Here is a 12,775-nt window from a genome sequence, read left to right on the forward strand (position 1 = left end):
ACTCCAGTGTCAGGAGCAACAACTGTGGTTACGTGTGGACGAAAGGCCGAACCGTGCAGAAGAACACGCGGTTTCAAACACAAAGTATAAGTTCCAACAATTTACAGTGTCCGTAACAATGTTAACTGCACGCCTCGTCCACACTCTGCTTAGGGCCCTTCCTTCCTGACCCGTGAGCGATAAAGACCACTAAAGAAGACCAAAGATCCGCCTTCTTCCTCTTAGTTGCTCGCTGCCCTTTTGCCGGGTGGGTGAACGGGCCAGTGGCCGCCATCGACTGACTCCCCCGGCCACACAGAACTACTGAAGACCGACATCCAACCGATTCTGAAATAAAGAAAGTCAGTCGACAAACTATGAACCTGGAGGATGACAGCGTTGGCTGGAGGATCCATCACACCCAGCCAAGTGTTTCCACCCTGCTGCCTGCTGATGGAGAGAGAGACACACACACACAGACAGAAACACACACAGACGGACAGATCGTCTCTAGCCCAGTCGTCCCGTGGGACCGGTCGCATCTCAGAAAACCAGAGAATACCCACGAGCTCCAGGAGTGGCCCACATGAGAATCAGCTCCCCCGTCCCTCCAGCCTAACCTTTGCCGTGGCGAACAGAACCACCAGACCAACTCTACTTTACCGGTGATATTGAGCTTTATCTTATCAGTAAGAGCAATTAAGAAGAGTTAAGTTGCCTATCAATGTACAAACAATAATATCTATAATAATTAATAAGTGATATTTTGTGCTTCCCAATCCCTCAGCTGCTGTCTGTGCCTAACAAAGCCAGCTGAGGTGTTTCTCCTGTCTGTGCTGTCACTATGTGTGACCTGTGCCTTTACTGTCATTATTATAATTACTAATATAATCATTATGATACACTGTAGAAGATCATCCTTCCTGCCCAGTGCTAAGGGGGCGGGATTTGGCCTCAACCTCACAGAGCACACCTGAACTCATTAAAGGCCTAAATCCGGCTGCTCTGCATGTGACGCAGCCTAAAGCCTAGACCAAAGAGTCGCTGTGGCTGCAGGTTTTCATTCCAACCAATCAGAAACACACCTGGTCCAACAAATCAACTGTGTGAAGACAGTTCAGGTGATTGAGTAAGTCGAGTCGGGTGTGTTTTTGATTGGTTGGAATGAAAACCTGCAGCCACACGGCCCTTTACTGGATCAGTTTGACGACCATGGCCTAGACCTTTTAGTGGTGCATGCAATACCAAGCTAATCAAAAATCCCTACTGCCATATCAATATACAACCTCATTTCCAAAGAGTTGCTGTGTAAAATGTAAATAGAAACGTTCATTCATCCATTCATCTTCAGCCGCTTGTCCCTGTCGAGCCGATCCCAGCTGACATCGAGCGTGAGGCGGGGTCCACCCTGGACAGGACGCCAGAGACGAACAGAGACAGACAACCATTCACACCTACGGGTGATTAAGGGCGTGATCACACTGTCCTCCCGGACCACGACCCGGACTTTAGGGTACTTGTCCCCCCTCCCTCTCCCCCCCGCGCCCCAACCCCGTTTGTACTCACACTGCCAGGGCCGGCCAATGCTTCTTGCTGTCCATACGCCTTCAAGCCGTAACACGTCACACACATTGATCGTGTGTGTGTGGCTTTGTTTACAAATCTCTCCATAGACCTCTGAGTTTTTGTGCGTCTTGTCGACTGTTTTTGAATATTTTCATCCGACCAAATCTGCAGTAAACACTCCACCTCCGCATCACACCAACGTGAACCTTTCACCGCCATTGTTGTTGTTGTTAAATGTCCGCGCATGGTCCCTCCTTCTTTTTACATGTCCAAACAGGCGGACATAACGCTACTGCCGTAGGGCTCGTGCTCGTACACGTGCGCACGCTCGTGCTCGTACATGTGCAAACGGCTCCGCTAAAGCCCACCTCTTTCAAGCGGGCCGTGGCGGCCCAGCTGGCCCCAGTTGAGCGCGGAGCGGGTGCGCTCACACTACTTAAAGGTACTAGACTTTAGCTGAAAAAACGGTTTTGGCCGCGGCCAAAAGGACAGTATGATCACGCTCTTAGAGTCATCAATGAACCGTACACCTGCACGTCTTTGGACTGTGGGAGGAAACCGGAGAACCCGGAGAAAACCCGCTGCGAGACAAGCTCAACACTGTTATCATTTATTTTTGGCGTAGTTACGGCCGACAGTAACTGTTGCGTTCCGATAATGAAGAAAGGTGAGACAAAGGTGAGACGTTACAATACATATATTGTGTTGCTGCCAACAAACAACATCTTAACCATAAACCTGCATTTATCAAATAATAAAACATGGTTTATATTTGAACCCCAGCGTCCTAAAAAAGCAAAAAGTCTAAACTGAGTTAAAACTAAAACTGTGAAACTGTTAATGATCTCAGTGGAAAGCCGCGGTGGAACAAGATTTAATTGGAAAAGCACAAGTCCGAACAGCACCGGTTCAGATTGCATGATGTTCTTGGACAAACTGGAGATTGTGTTTAATGAGCGGAGGCCAAACAGAAACGAGGGGGTCCAGATAATGAAGTTAGTGTGAAGTGTGGGTTAAAAAAAGAGCTATTATCAGAAATCTGCATCATGAAAAAAGTCCTTTTGCTTTGGCTTTGGCTACAGACACCACCTGGATTACGTATGAGAGGAAAATATCTGGACGTGATCATGTGGACGCCAGCTAGTTGGTGTTATTAACATATCCCAGTCACAGGAGAGTGTTTCATAGTTCCTGTACCTGAACAGTCTGCAGTGTCTGGTCTAAGCCAGCGATGCACCCACTGGTATCGGCCCCAATACTGTGTTCATGTGCTCGTAATCGTAATACTACTCAGATACAACCGCACCCGATACCACTTTACGGCGATGTGACATTAACCTGTCATCAGTTGAGCCTCCAGCCAAGTGGAGGAGGAGCAATGTCAGCAGATTGGAGACATTTTAAGATAAGGGACGATGACAAAAGTAGAGCAGAGTGCAAATTATGCCCTGCTAAACTGCATCTAAAGAACCAACGTGACGCAGAGTTCAAGAAGTTTGCTAATGCTAGCTAGCAGCGGCATACAGACAAAATGTCCAGAGACACCCAATGGACGCTCTTACCCAGTACATCACTTGCCATTGTCAGTTGTTGATTATACAGGATTTCATCATCTTCTCAGTGTACTGGAGCCGAAGTACGAGATTCAGAGCCTGCTGAGTCCTTGAACGCAGCACGGCAGACATCAGGAAGAACTCCTCAGGGGCCTCCGCCATTAGATCCTGTTTTCAGATATTTTTACCAAATTCTGTAAAGCTCGGCATGGATCACGTTCCTCCTGGGTACAAAAAACTTTATATCTGCAGAAACATTTATAAAATAATTTACTTTAGTGGAAGTTTTGCTGCCAAGCAACGGCGAGGAACCACAGCGTCGTTAGATCATGATTGCAATTACATTAAAACACGAGGACATAAACATATTGTGTAACACATATAGTGGTGTTTAATTACAATATTAAAAATAATTATTATATTAAGGACTATTCCATAAAAGAGGTAATTATGTTTATAATGGGGATTATAATCTACTGACAGTGAAGTGCACTTGAAAACAGGAAGAAAACACACGCTGACTGAGGGCTTTCTCATTGATTATCACCATTTATATAGTTTATTATACTAGGTATTGCACACAATCATCCCACAGTCAGTTTTTAGATCTACCCACTTCCTTCTACAGACACCGTGATTGGTTGACAGGCAGCATGTGGTCCAATCAGAATCAGGGGTGATGACGACGCACCACCTCCGCGTAACTCTTTCCTCTTAATGCTGCATCTGTAAACGTCTCGGACCATTAACTCAAATAAGAACAGAAGGCTGTTGTATGTAGTCAATGACAGTCAACCCTCCCCCCAACGCACACGCGCATCAAACTCCTTCACCGCCATCACTCGCACCTGGAGAGGGTACGGTTCGATCCCGCAGTTGCTTGACAACTCCACCGCTCCGTTCTTGTTACTGTCCAAAGTCACTCGCACTTAGGACAGCGATGTTGAATGTAGAAACTTAAAAAAGCGCGTCGTGAAGCTGATTTATATTGGTTTGTCCACACACGTTTAAAAGAGAAAGTCTTAGCATCGTATTCGTAGAGGGAGAGGGCGATGCGTTGCTGTCTAGTCGGCGTAGATGATGAATCCAGAGAAGGTGCTGTACTTGTTGTTGTTGCCTCCGTGAGCTTTGCCTCCGTCCAGTTTGATGTAGACCTCGTCTCCGGGCTCCAGATGCAGCACCGCACTGTTGCTGGCATAGTCATAGTTTTGATCGGCATCCTGGGCTATGGCACTGGCACGAACCTGCAGGAGGGCGCACACACACAAACACACACACGCACACAAACACACACACACACGTACAGTCATGTATAAATCAAAATCACAAGAACCAGGGACCAGCTAGTTTTTATCTTTATTGGAGGTTAAAGTTTATGAATAATTAGGGGCGTGGCCTCTTGAGTGACAGCTAGCCTCTGGCCCTCACTTCTCCTCGGAGGTAAACGTCAGCCAGATGGACGTACGCCCCTCCCCCCGACGTCACATACATGTCCTTTTTTGGTAAGAGGAAATGAGGCGGAGTCAAAGTCTGACAAGATGGAGACTCCCGTAGGCGAGGACGACTGGATCACGTTGAGAGAACGGACCCGACGGCCTATGGTTTAAATACCCTGGAAAACCAGACGCACCGCCATTGTTCATTTCAAGAATTGATTGACAATGTAACATGGGGCGTAAAATTCTCCGGCACCATCGCTGATTTCAGGAAGAATAGAGAAGTTTTTCAATTCAACATTTGATTTTCATTCAAGCTCAAATGTTCACTACATTATCGGGGGCCGATATTCAGCATTTGGCTGATTATCTGTATTTTATGTTACGTTACAGATAAAAAGGAATTCTTTTAAAAGCGCGTAGGTACTTTAGCTCTACAGCAGCCCTGCCTCTCACTCTGGTCTGATACATCATTCATTCATCTTCAACCTTCAATCCCAGCTGACATCGGGTGTGAGGCGGGGTCCACCCTGGACAGGACGCCAGTCTATCACAGGACACATAGAGACGACCAGAGACAGACAACCATTCACACCTACGGGTGATTTAGAGTCCTCAATGAACCGAACACCTGCACGTCTTTGGACTGTGGGAGGAAACCGGAGAACCCGGAGAAAACCCACGCAGACACGGGGACAACATGCAAACTCCACACAGAAGGGCCCCAGCTGGTATTCGAACCAGGAACCCTCTTGCTGTGAGGCGACAGTGCTAACCACCACACCATCATAATACAAAATGAGGGATACAATTCACTATATCGACAGCCATATAGGTAACTGGTGAATCCCCCCCCCCCTCTATATAATCATTATCAGGCCTCACAAATCCCAAACTGGCCGGGCCCTGGTCTACACTGGACCCCTTTGGTATTCATCCCCCTTTTTCAGTCATTCAGCTCTCTGACAGATGTACGCAACTACATAGACTGAGAGCGGAGCTATGCATGCAGTCAAAACCCTGATTGATAGTAGTATGAGACTGAAGGGGTCCACCGGAGACCGACAAGGTGAGGTAATCAATATCCTGACAGTTTTACCCTGAAGGTGTCACAAGAGGGAAGGCGGAGTAATAACAAAAACAGAGCAGGTTTATCCTCTGAGGAGCTTAAATGGGCTCAGTGAATGTCTCCCCGTCTGCTATTACGTGTTGATAGTTGTGTGTACGAGAAATACAGATACTCTGACACGATGGTGGTGCTGGAGAAAAATATAAAGACATTACAATTCATTCTTAGGAGCTTTATAAGACACGGTGTAGAACTGTAACATCCCCAGGATCTGTCTGGGGACCTTTGCTGCATGCCTTACCCCTCTCTCATCCCCATACTTCCTGTGTGTGTCACTGCTGTCACTATCAATAAAGGCAAAATACCCAATACCCCCGAAATGAATACAAGAGTAAATCAAAACGCCCCGCACACAAACCCTACATGTGTGGCAGCTTTGGTAACGGCAGAGCGGAGCGGTTCAGTTCTTTCCCTGTGAGAACAGCTTTATGAGCGTCCGCTGACAGTGGTGACAGGGAGATGCAGAGAGAGAGAGAGAGAGAGAGAGAGAGAGGGAGGGAGGGAGGAAGGTGTGTGAGCCTTCAGCTACCAAGCTCCTCTCCTGTGGAACCAACTCCCAAGTGCAGTTCTGGAGGCAGACAATGTCCCCATATTTAAAAGTGAAACTTTCCTCTTTGATAAAGCTTACAGTTAGGACTTACCCTTAGTTAGGTTGTTATTGGCATTAAATTTCTCTTAGGGCGGACTCACACTGTCCCTCCGCACCACGCCCCGGGCTATAGGGTCCTTGTCCCCCCCCTCCAGGCCCTTTTGTACTCATACTACCTGGGCCTCGGAGAATGCTTCTTGCTGCCTATACGTCATCACGCCGTAACGCGTCACACGCATTGATGACGTCATCGCGATGCGACCCAAACTTCCCTTTCCCGGGCCACATTAACCAGCTCTAACTGGGGGATCCTGAGGCGTTCCCAGGCCAGTGTGGAGATCTAATCTCTCCACCTGGTCCTGGGTCTTCCCTGAGGCCTCAGGGAAGACCCAGGACCAGGACCAGGACTAGGGAGGCGCCCAGGGTTCATCCTTACTAGATGATCCTGAACCACCTCAACTGGCTCCTTTCAACGCAAAGGAGCAGCGGCTCTGCTCCGAGTTCCTCACGGATGCTGAACTTCTCCCCCTCTCTCTAAGGGAGACTCCAGCCCCCCTCCTGAGGAAACACATTTCGGCCGCTTGTACCCGCGACCTGGTTCTTTGGGTCCTGAGCCAGCTTTCATGACCACAGGTGTATTTACACGGTTGTGACGCTATCACAGTGACAGAATCTTGCCACAGACAGAAAGATGGACAGACAAAGTACTTAGAACCTCTTCTGTGCCAGGACCACATTTGACCATGATAACACACATACAGACTCACAGGGTGGAAACGACACCTGCGTTGCTGTCAAGGTTGGTGTCCATGTTTTACTCTGTACATTTTTCATACTAGGTACATGGTAAGAATAATTGTATTTTTATATACAGTACATTGTTAGCAGCTAACCGTATTTTAGCTGAAGTATAAACGGGGAGAAACACACGTCAGCAGACAACAACTCAACTTGGAAAATGAATCAGACGAGACTAAACATATACAGACGGTAAGGTTGTGTTGTGCACCCAACAGGGAGCCGGTTCACATCCCGTCCCCTCCCAACAGTCAGTGTTTGTTCCTGTTAATCAGGATTGTTACTTCACCTTCACCTTCCCTGAACGCTCCCGACCCCAATCATCCTGGCAGATTGTTAAAGGGTCACACGAGCCGCTTTTGCAACAATTATTTATAAATGTGCATAATTGGGTGTTGAATGGAAGTTATTATGAAAATGATTTATCTATGAGCGCGCAGTTCACAGGGGCGGATTATTGTGGTGCATCTGTTTTCACATCGGGGGTAAAATGTGTACGCTCGGAAAGCAACAGGCCACGCCCTCTCAAATGGCCGTTCACTCGCCGTGTGTCCATTACAAAAAAAAGACCCTAGAGGGATTTAGGAGATACATTAGCACAGATGGGGGTGGTGAACTACGTAGTAGCAGCCAATCAGCGCCTACGGCCCCTCCGACCACCTCCTCAAACATACGGCAGTCAGACACATTCACATGAGGTAAGGTGGGTGAAGTGTCTCGCCCAAGGACACAACGACCATGACACAAGTAGGGCAGGGTGGGGATCGAACCACCAACCTTTCAGACATTGGCCGACTCGCTCTACCAACTGAGCCACAGTCACCCTGTGATCGCCTGTGTTACAGCAGCTCACTGCTCTTTCTCAAAGTGAGAAATACAGAATAGTTTGATTTAAGGTGGCTCGTATGATTCACAACCTCAACTTATGTACAAGTAACATGAAAGACAACACTCCACGGCGGTGTGTGTGTGTGTGTGTTTGTACAGTGTGTGTGTGTGTGTGTGTGTGTGTGTCAAATTTGATCCACAGAGCAACTAACAATTTCTGCAACAGCCAGTATTCTTTGCCGGGTCAAATTTGACCCAAAACGCCACTTTAGACCTTTACATTTACTAAAATACTGAAAAATATTGTAGTAAATGGAACATTTTACACATCTAAACTTGGAAACGGGTCAAATTTGACCTTAACACAATATAAAGGTTTAATGTTCTCCTGGTTTTGATGTTCAGGATGTGACGATATGAACATAAGCTGCTTATTCGTACCCTGTATGACTCTAAAGTTATCCAGGTTACTGATCAGAGGTGCAGGAGTGTCTTTGATGCGTCCATCGTACAGAGCTGCATTATCAGCATGAGACCCGATCAACTCTTATAAAGCATTAATTCATCTTCAACCGCTTGTCCCTGTCGGGGTCGCGGGGTGCTGGAGCCGATCCCAGCTGACATCGGGCGTGAGGCGGGGTCCACCCTGGACAGGACGCCAGTCTATCACAGGACACATAGAGACAAACAGAGACAGACAACCATTCACACCTACGGGTGATTTAGAGTCATCAATGAACCGAACACCTGCACGTCTAAAGACTGTGGGAGGAAACCGGAGAACCCGGAGAACACCCACGCAGACACGGGGACAACATGCAAACTCCACACAGAAGGGCCCCAGCCGGGATTCGAACCTGAGACCTTCTCGCCGTGTAGCCCTTCTCATAAAGCAGTATTTATTTATTTGACACGTTTATTTTCATTATACCATACAACCTATGCAGTTAAGATTTGACAGCAGAATAGCTCCACATTTTCTGTAATATCCACCCAGAGAGGACGTTCGTGCGGTCTGTTTTCACCAAACGGCGGCAGTTTGGAGATGTTTCACCTGCACAATGTCACTGAATCAGACACCACAACGCACCGCTGCTCGCCGTCCTACACATAACTCAAACTGACCACTGTTGTTACACACGTTTTGCGGCTCAGCAGCTCACTCACACAACACTGCGTTGGGAAGTGTTATGGCAGATCATTATGACGGATCACGGCGCGGCCGTTTTGACAGCTGTCAGGACCGAACATCTGGATTTATGGGCAGCGCTTTTTAATCAAAACGCCTGCTCCAGATCTATCTCCTGTGGACCGGCTACAGACAGCGTGTAGATACAGTAGGGTTGGGAAACTCCGGGAATTTTCAAAGTTGGAAACTTTCCATGGGAATTAACGGGAAAAAACCTTATATAGTTTAGCAAAATCCTGACTAAAACAACCAGATTTCATGTAAATACACTGAGAAAATCTCTGCTATTCCTCCATCACATGCACATAGGACACTGCTTACTACAGGGGTATTGAGGCCACGCCCCCTTTATGCACTGATGCTTTCCTCCATCACATGCACAGATGATTTCTTGAACCGTGGACTATTGAGAAAGAGCACAAGTCGACTGAAGACACAATTGAGCCTGTGGACGACATACAATTTTGGATGGATTGGTTCCCATTGTCTCAGCAGATCCATCTGAACTCTGGATTAAAGATCTTTTGGGAAGGGGTGAAAATCCTGGTTTCTGATTGGATAAACCATCTGTCTATCACCAACATACGGGCCAAATCAACCAATCAGATGACTGAAGCGTGTGACGTGCTAACAGCGTGGAGGCAAAGCTCAGAAAGGAAACAACATGTGGGTAAAGGAGATTTTCCCTTTGTGTTTAACGCGAATTTACGGATCAAAGGCCCAATTTCAGGAGCCCGGTCCATATTCAACAGAAGGATCCAGAGAACAAAGAGACCGAGCTCCTCCCCTCCCTCAAATCGAGTGCTCGTCAGTGCGCGTGCACCAGATCCCTGTGAACGCGCTCGTCTCTTCTCTCATCAATAAACAGCATGGAGTACACGCTACTAAAGGTAGGCTGGCTAACTTACTCATAGATAGCAACTGCTAACGTCATGTAGCGTATGCCTAGCTTGAGGCGTGTGCCTGTGATATTGTAACATGCGCGAGCGGGGAGGGGGAATCTGTGGCGTGTGCACGAACTGTGAACTGTGCTGAGTGGGCAGGATGATACAGGCACTGTGGATTTTTAAACAACACGCTCTAGGTGCGCGTAGTCAAAAAAAACAAACATAGCAAACAAGCATTCACTCCATGGACTGAGAGAAAGGAGAGGAATGCCATTCAAACGCACGCCCACATGGCTACGCTGCTCCTTGATGCTAACATCACTTTCATCTGCACTTAGCTGGAATGGCTAACGCTAACGGCTAACGCTAACTGTCAGTCAAACTCCTCTAATCCTTGTTTTTATGGCGTGATTTGCCCGAGGGGACGGATTCAAACAGGCTCAAACAGACTCCGGTCTCCTGGAGCTACTGGGCCGGGTCTGACCAACCTGGCAACCCCACTGCTGGACTTATTTTTTGTTGTTGCGACTACAATATTGAGACACTAGATGGCGATGGATAGTGTTCTGCTCATTCTACAGATTCAACCTTTAACCATGTCGCTTACACTCGTTCACCAATGCCGAGAAACAGCTCCTTATCCCTCCATCATCCCTGGAATGAAGGGAAAGTTTCTATTCCTCCGTGTCTTTAGTCTTATTGTACCTCGGTCTGACTGAAGGTCATCTCACTCCTCTGGTTGTATGTATATTATATACGTTTTCACAGATTCTTTAACTTATACGCTGCATCCTGCCCCTGATGTATCTTTACTCATGTTATCATGGATCTAAAATTTGCTAGTACTTGTTTTGTTGGGACATGATTAATCGCGTTGGTCTTTATTTGCTGCAGGTTTGGAGGAGGTTGATGGAGCCGGCGTGCAGAGGACAGAACAAAGACGGCCCGTTTACAGAATCAGGGGAAATCAAAGGCCGTTCAGCTTCACCTTCGTCTGGCAGCCGGCGCTCTCAGGCTGAGCTCCTCATCCATCCAGATGCCAAAAGACGCCAATAATCCCTGACTTATTAGAATCAATCTGAACTGACACTAGTGTATCTATTATTATTGCTATTATTATGATGATGTAAACATTTACACCTTTATAAAACAGCCTCACGTTAAACCTCATCCGTCGCCCCGGTCCCCTACAGGATCGATGTTTCCGTTTGCGGTGACTTGACTGTCACATGTACCCAGACGATATTAAAAATGTCCATCTGAATGCAGCATTTTGGGGACGCCGTGATGCACTTTTCCAAAAACAAGCGAGACACAATCCTCCAGTGGACGCTTCCCCGTCCCTTCGTTTCTTCTCTATGAATCATTTATAAGAACCAATGCAACCGAGAACGAAGTCCATCGCTGCACTAGAAACACGCAGAATCACGACTTTAGCGTCATTTGCTTCTAATTATTACAGTAAAGTTAATTGAAGTGTGGTCGTGTTTTACAGGTTGTGTCGTAATGGCTCCTGACTGCAGACGAGTGGCGCTGAGATGTGAGTCTCGGCAGCGTCGGCCCTAATTGAAACGTGTCTGAGGCAGCATCTGATTTGTCACGGTGTGCGGCTCCGCGGGTTTAATCCCAGACATGTTTGGTCTGCAGCGGCGTGACAGCAGCCGGCTGACAGGCAGGAGGGATCTGCTCGGTGGAGCGACGCCGCAACACTGGTTCGCCCCGCGGATTAGATCTGCTGCTGACAGCCTGATCACTGCAGAGACACAGGGAGCAGGACACTGGGAGGGAAACACACAGACAAAGGGCCTACACCCCAGGCTTTAGTGTTATTATTATTATTATTATTATTATTATTATTATTACATATTCAGCGTTCCTGCACGTCTTCAAAGGTCAAATTCGAGCAGTTTCAACACTTTTAAGGTCCATTTTCAAGCTTTTGCAGCACCTCAGAGACGTGATAAATTACATATTTCCACAAATGCATATTAAAAATGATTATTTCAGCATTTTTATCCCATGAAAAGAGACGTTATCGTGCTAAAAACAACTAAAACTGGGTTTGTAACACCAGAAGGATAAGAAATTAAATAAAATTCCTATTCTAAAGCTTTTTGTTGTGACAGAAATGCAATAAAAATACAATTTTAAAGCATTTTTAAGCACTTTATCCAAAATCAAAGCACTTTTCAAACCTTGAAAATGCTAAATTAACATTAAAAATGATTTCAAGCACCCGTACGAACCCTGCCTGTTATTATAGTTCATTATTTACTTCTATTATTTGGTTCTTTTTGCACTTTATTAAAAAATAAAATGTTCTCCTTTGTGTTTAATGAGCTACACTTCGAGAAACCTCAGAGAGAACCTCGACTGTGCTGACCGCACATATTCCCTTACTGCGTTTACAAAACAATATTACACAAAAACAACAAATGAACTGTAAATATTACCAGAAAGAAAGCGTACGGGCGACTTTGGTAAATATTTATGTTTAGATTCACGTATTTCTTTTGGTGCAAAGATGCAAACATGATGCATTTCAGCTCAGACCGGATTAACTGCTTTTGTCAGTTTAGGGGCAGAAGCTCAGTCCATAGGTGACTCGGCAGGCAACCAGAGGGTCGCCGGCTCGAGTCCCTGTGTGGACCATGCATGGAGCGTGGACTGGTGGCTGGAGAGGTGCCAGTTCACTGCCAGGGTGCTGTTGTGCAAGGCACCGAACCCTAAACTGCTCGCCGATCCACTGGCAGCCCCCTCGCTCTGACATCTCTCCATTAATTGCATGTGTATAGGTCCTGTTTGAGCATGTGTGTGTGTG

At 46.8% G+C, this 12,775-nt stretch overlaps 1 protein-coding gene across 1 annotated transcript in view; it reads right to left on the reverse strand.

Annotated features, from left to right (window-relative positions):
- Positions 1-4,162: 4,162 nt before the first annotated feature.
- The window catches only part of c1ql3a (complement component 1, q subcomponent-like 3a), a gene marked incomplete at its 3' end in the record, with an annotated part of 12,718 nt that continues 4,105 nt past the window's right edge, over positions 4,163-12,775 (reverse strand). The window contains exon 2 of the mRNA XM_083935824.1: positions 4,163-4,342. Within this exon, the coding sequence (XP_083791950.1) occupies positions 4,163-4,342 (180 nt within the window). The remainder of the gene's footprint in view (positions 4,343-12,775) is intronic.

Source organism: Echiichthys vipera, assembly GCF_963691815.1.
Source record: "Echiichthys vipera genome assembly, chromosome: 21".
Classification (NCBI taxonomy): domain Eukaryota; kingdom Metazoa; phylum Chordata; class Actinopteri; order Perciformes; family Trachinidae; genus Echiichthys; species Echiichthys vipera.